Source organism: Triticum urartu, chromosome 7A (assembly GCF_056163025.1).
Source record: "Triticum urartu cultivar PI428250 chromosome 7A, HENAU_Tu73, whole genome shotgun sequence".
In the NCBI taxonomy this organism is placed as follows: Eukaryota; Viridiplantae; Streptophyta; class Magnoliopsida; order Poales; family Poaceae; genus Triticum; species Triticum urartu.
The window spans coordinates 249339974-249345367 of NC_141879.1; the positions used below are offsets into that span (position 1 = coordinate 249339974).

General features: G+C 43.6%; 1 protein-coding gene across 1 annotated transcript; it reads left to right on the forward strand.

The window, feature by feature from the left end:
* Positions 1-286: 286 nt before the first annotated feature.
* On the forward strand, positions 287-4729 carry PP7 (serine/threonine phosphatase 7). The gene is made up of 5 exons (XM_048685318.2): positions 287-1008; positions 1740-2243; positions 3286-3432; positions 3741-3848; positions 4028-4729. Exons 1-5 carry the CDS (start codon positions 427-429, stop codon positions 4115-4117), a joined length of 1431 nt encoding a protein of 476 aa, XP_048541275.1. The 5' UTR covers positions 287-426; the 3' UTR covers positions 4118-4729.
* Positions 4730-5394: the final 665 nt, after the last annotated feature.

Below are 5394 nucleotides of genomic sequence, written 5' to 3' on the forward strand. Positions count from 1 at the left end.
AACTATAGTTTGCTGATAAATAAGGGACATCATTGGATGGCCTGTGGCGTTCGAACCGTTTGCTCGAGACGGATGCGGGAGGTTTGAGTGTGCCCGTTCGAGAATCATGGTTTCATAGCTGATATATCGTGCACACAGATGAGTTAGTAAATTTGAAACATCCATCGTCGATTTCAAAAGCAAGACCACTGCTTTTCAAATCTGACCAGCAGAGAAAACAAGCGGAAGAAATCCAAACCCCCACCGCAAAGCCTGCAACATCTTGGCCAAACGCGTCAGTCAAAGAAAGCGAACAGGCGGCACGGGGAAAAAGAAGAGAAACTAAAAAGCGGCCGCCAACTGGAACGAGCCCCTCCCCGTCCCGTGCCCCCAAAAACCGCAGCAAAGGAAGAACGGAAAATCATCGAGCTCGCCGCGACGGATCCGATGCATGCCATGGCGGAGCCCGGCGGCGCGCTCGACCCCCCTCCTCCCCCCTCTCCGGCCGCGCCGACCCCGCCGGCCCAGTGGCCCAAGGACGGCGCGCTCGACCCCCCTCCTCCCCCCTCTCCGGCCGCGCCGACCCCGCCGGCCCAGTGGCCCAAGGACGGCGCGCTCGACCCCCCTCCTTCCCCCTCTCCGGTCGCGCAGCCCCCGCCGGTCGAGTGGCCCGAGGACGGCGTGCTGACGCGGGACTGGGTGGCCAGCTTCACCGCGGCGCTCGACTGGTGCTCGCGGAGCATCCCGCCGGACCAGCTCCCCTCGGTGCTCTCCGCGGATTTCGTCCGGCGGCTCGTCGTCGCCGCCGCCGTCATCCTCCACCGCGAGCCCAACATCGTCCGCGTCGACCCGCGGCCCGACCAGTCCGTCGTCGTCGTGGGGGACGTCCACGGCCAGCTCCACGACGTCATGTTCCTGCTCCGGGACGCCGGGTTCCCCTCGGAGGAGCGAATCTTTGTCTTTAACGGGGATTACGTGGATCGCGGCGCTTGGGGCCTCGAGACCTTGCTCCTCCTCCTGGCTTGGAAGGTGAATTTCCCCCAACATTCCTACTGGTTTAAGCTTGTTATATCACCAATACTCAGCACATTTTTATTTCTATGAGTATTAGTTCATTTGTTTCTTCGCTTTAATTGATGCTTCATAATGAATATCAGCATAAAAATTGTACTCCCTCCTTCTCAAAAAATAGATCCCCTAAGTTTTGTTCAACATAAACTTTTAAGTTTGACCTAGTTTATAGAAAAAGAAAAGTCAACATTTTAATACCAAATCAGTATCAATAGATTCATCATGAAATAGCTATCGGGAAGTGTGTTCACATGTTTGACTTAAGACAAAAACTTTATAGAAAAAAAGTTTTGACTTAAGACAAAACTTAGGGGCCTATTTTTGTGGGAGGAGAAAGTAGCTTCATAGAAATGTGTTTGGGTTGAACTTGGGAAGTGTGTGTTTGGGCACTGTGATGGATCTGTACATTCATATTGAAATTAGCACAGAATTCTGTGACTCAGTCCCTAGATTAGAATATCCACCATTGCCTATCAAGGACTTTGTCATTGTAGGTTGCCAGTGTTTCCACAAAGTCTAACACTCTTTACACGAAGTCATGATAACTGAGGAGATATCAAAGATTTGGCATAAATATCTAACTATCCTTTTCACATTGTAAAAGAAAGTGGTAAATGATAGGTTCCCTTAAGGTTTCAAGCAATTTAAAGTACCAGCTAATGGTCATCAACTTATTTCATTACTTGCAGGTATTCCTTCCAAATTGTGTGTTTCTTCTCCGAGGAAATCATGAATCCAAGTACTGCACGTCAGTATATGGTTTCGAACAGGAGGTAATGGTTAAATATAAAGGTCAAGGCGCTCAAGTTTATCGGAAGTTTTTAAGATGTTTTGAAGATCTTCCTCTAGCATCAATAATAGCAGGATGTGTGTATACTGCTCATGGAGGGATTTTTCGTGGGGCGGTTGTACTACCGTCGAAAAGGTCGAAAAGGGCAAAGAAAGGTCACAAATATAAGGCGGGTCCTACTGATGACTCTACTACTTTGAAGCTTGGATCCCTGGACGAATTGTTAAAAGCGAGGAGAACTGTTCTTGACACCCCGTATGAGGGTTCAAACTTGATTCCTGGAGATGTGCTTTGGTCTGATCCTTCCTTAGATAAGGGTCTTTCCCTGAATAATGAAAGGGGCATTGGTTTGCTTTGGGGTCCAGATATCACTCAACAGTTTCTATATACAAATAATCTGAAGGTTTGCTTTCTTTCATTTACTACTGTTGTAGCATGCTTGATTTAAATTATTTGATGAACTGATTTATTTCTTATTAAGTTATTTAGATAGTCTTATGCTCGATAGCTGAAGTTTGCCTCACATCGCAATATAAAATTCTCGAATATATATCTAAAGAATGTAGCTTAGGGAATTATAATTTCTAGCATGTGACTATCCTTTTAAGCCCTCTACCTGTTTTTGCTTTATCAATATTTACCTTTTCATTTTATTTTTGTACTTCTTCCTTTTCAAATTTCGTTCTTCAACGTTATAGACACTTGCTATTTCAGTGTAGGTGCGACTGGTACATCAAACATGAAATTTTTGCCTGTTCTGGATTCCTGATTGATGTCATCCCATATGCAGTAATAGTGTCACATGCATTTTTGGAAATTAAAATGCTAGATTTATGTTGTCATATCTGTCTCAAGTACCTATTATCATGAAGCTTCCCTTTTTCTACTATTGTTTATCATGCATAACACACTGCCAAGTTAGTTCCTTCTAATATCGCATTGTCTCAAATTTCTTGCTTACATTTGGATGTTTAACTACAATGGTTGATTAGTTGTATATGATAGAACTTGTAATTCTGTAACTAGACTACTAAAGTTAGCATGCATTTAAGTATTCAACAGTTTTCTTCTTGTACTAAAGTATATATTCCCTCTGTTCATTAATATAAGACATTTTTTAGACTTATGGTCAGTCTAAAAATGGTCTTATATTAATGGACAGAGGCAGTATATTTTAAGCCTTCTGAATGCAAAACCGCGAATGCTCATTGGTGAACTTTAATTGTATACTTCATGGTTCTAGTTAGTTTATTGTTTATGTTCAACATTGATGGCTGCATATCTATAAATATCGGTTACACTTTAAAGTCTCGTCAGTGTGCATTTTATGGAATTTGATATGCTGTAGCACATACATTTTCCTTCGTGGCATTAGAAACTGGGTGTTATCACAAAACTACAGAAGTTTTTTATTAGTACTTACTTTCACTTTTTGTTGAACGAAGTTAATCATCAGATCACATGAAGGCCCAGATGCAAGAGATAAGCGGCATGATCTATTAGCAATGGACAGTGGATATACAATCGACCATCACGTCGCATGCGGAAAGTTAATAACTCTCTTCAGTGCCCCAGACTATCCACAATTTCAGGTTATACTTTGTGATATGATTTATTGTTCAGCCTGACAGTATTGCTTCACTTTTGTTCTTTGATACAAAGTTTCATTAGTGGATCCTTGCTAAATGATTGACTTTACAACTAATGTAAAATTGTACTCCCTCCATTCCGAATTACTCGTCGCAGAAATGGATGTATCTAGATGTATTTAGTTTTAGATACATCCATTTCTGGGACGAGTAATTTGGAACGGAGGGAGTACTTCGTATTGTGTGTGACTCGTTATTCATGGAAAAGATTGTGTACCATTAATAACAGTCGGTATCTGATTCCGGTACAGGCTTCAGTGGACCGTTACAACAATTCTGGAGCATATATTGTCCTCAGCCCCCCTGATTTTGCTACCCCTGATTTCCATACTTTTCAAGCTGTAAAGCCTCGGCCTAAGGTATGTGATATATATGTTCGTTCCTAATCCTTAAAAAGTTTATGTGTTGAATAATATTTTGATTCTATTATTTTTATGTAAGATGAATCATTCTTCATAGAAAAATGTTACACACATTTTAGTATGGTACCCTTAGGGGTATGGGAAATAAACGGACTAAACTGTTTTTCTGCGTGCAGGCGCATCCCTACTATGATTTCGAAGACGTAATTGATTCTGATGAAGAGTTAAATCTAGGTGCCATGGACACTGGCACGTCGAGCAGTTGATCACAACCTGTATTGTAATTGTACTTAGCATGCGAATTGTCACCGCGAACCGGAGAAGTGGTAACGAGTAGTTCTTTTGATTGGTACTAACATTGCAGACTTCGTAACTAATATTTTGTCACGTCCGCCAAGATTATCAGTGGGTTGGTTGGTTTTTAGCCTGACATGTATTCACATGACCATGGGAAAAACATCTGTCATCTAGTAATTCCTGGAAATATTGAGTGCAGACAACCAACATGGCAGTTCAGAGGACCTTCATCTCTCAATTTGTCGGTTAGCATATTATCTTGTTATTTTCTGAGGATGGGTTCTGCACTTGGACACCAAACCTGCTGAGCATCTTGTTTCCTCGAGAGGATTATGCTACTCCCTCCGATCTGATCCATATTACTTGTCGCTGAATTAGTACAACTAGGCCCAGCAGCCAAAGATAGACATGTATGCGTGCAGGGTATCTAGAGGCAAAGTCCTGGCCCTGGCACAGCTGCAGGCTGCGGCTGGAGCCGCAAGCATTGTTGGTTTCTGATGGAATGGCGCATCTGTATTCAGCACACCTAGGAAATACTGTATGATTCTTGTTTTATGTCTGATCTGTTTCCAAGTTCTATCTGTCCCCTGGCAGAGTCGCTGGACGAATGGTATTATTTTTTGATCTCTCTCATGAAAGAAAGAGTTGCGTGGAGAACTCTTAGACTTGGCAAGGGCAAGACAAACAGCCAACCACGGCCTCTCCGTAAGCTCCGGAGGATGACTGGATGAAGACGCTCGATTAGTAATTGATGAAAACTCTTCGTAGGCCGTTGACATGGCAATGGCATCATCAGTTAACCACCATCCACCGTCTTCACGTTCTCCGCCCCTCGAGCACTTCTGCTCGCATAACCACTGACGACTGCACCGTCGCCGTCTACGATGACGGAACCACCGCCAGTACCTGATCCATCCATCCATCTACCATCACTTCAGTTCAGTTGATGTTGAGGTACAATCCTTAGACATGTTAGTGTTCACAGCATCAGTAGTAGATTGGTTGAGAAGAAGTTTCAGTTAGCAGTGCTGTCCATTTGTGAACTGTGTGTCAGATAGAGCACTCGTATCGGTATCTCTACTCGATTCGTGTGTTTCAAACAGTGGTGATATTCCCGCCGGGTGGAGAAGCCAGTGGATAAACACGACGTGCCCCCTACTGACGTTTGAGCATGATGTGTCTAGTCTAGTGGCGTTTCTTGTGCCAGTGCCATGCATTGAGACGGCGATGGAGACGGAGACGAGGT

Bases quoted from the DNA above. Each gene is read 5' to 3' on its own strand.
- PP7 (XM_048685318.2), top strand. From the start codon at position 427: ATGCATGCCATGGCGGAGCCCGGCGGCGCGCTCGACCCCCCTCCTCCC. The intron at 2,244-3,285 runs GTTTGCTTTCTT...TGTTGAACGAAG, and splicing joins TATATACAAATAATCTGAAG to TTAATCATCAGATCACATGA. The intron at 3,433-3,740 runs GTTATACTTTGT...ATTCCGGTACAG, and splicing joins CAGACTATCCACAATTTCAG to GCTTCAGTGGACCGTTACAA.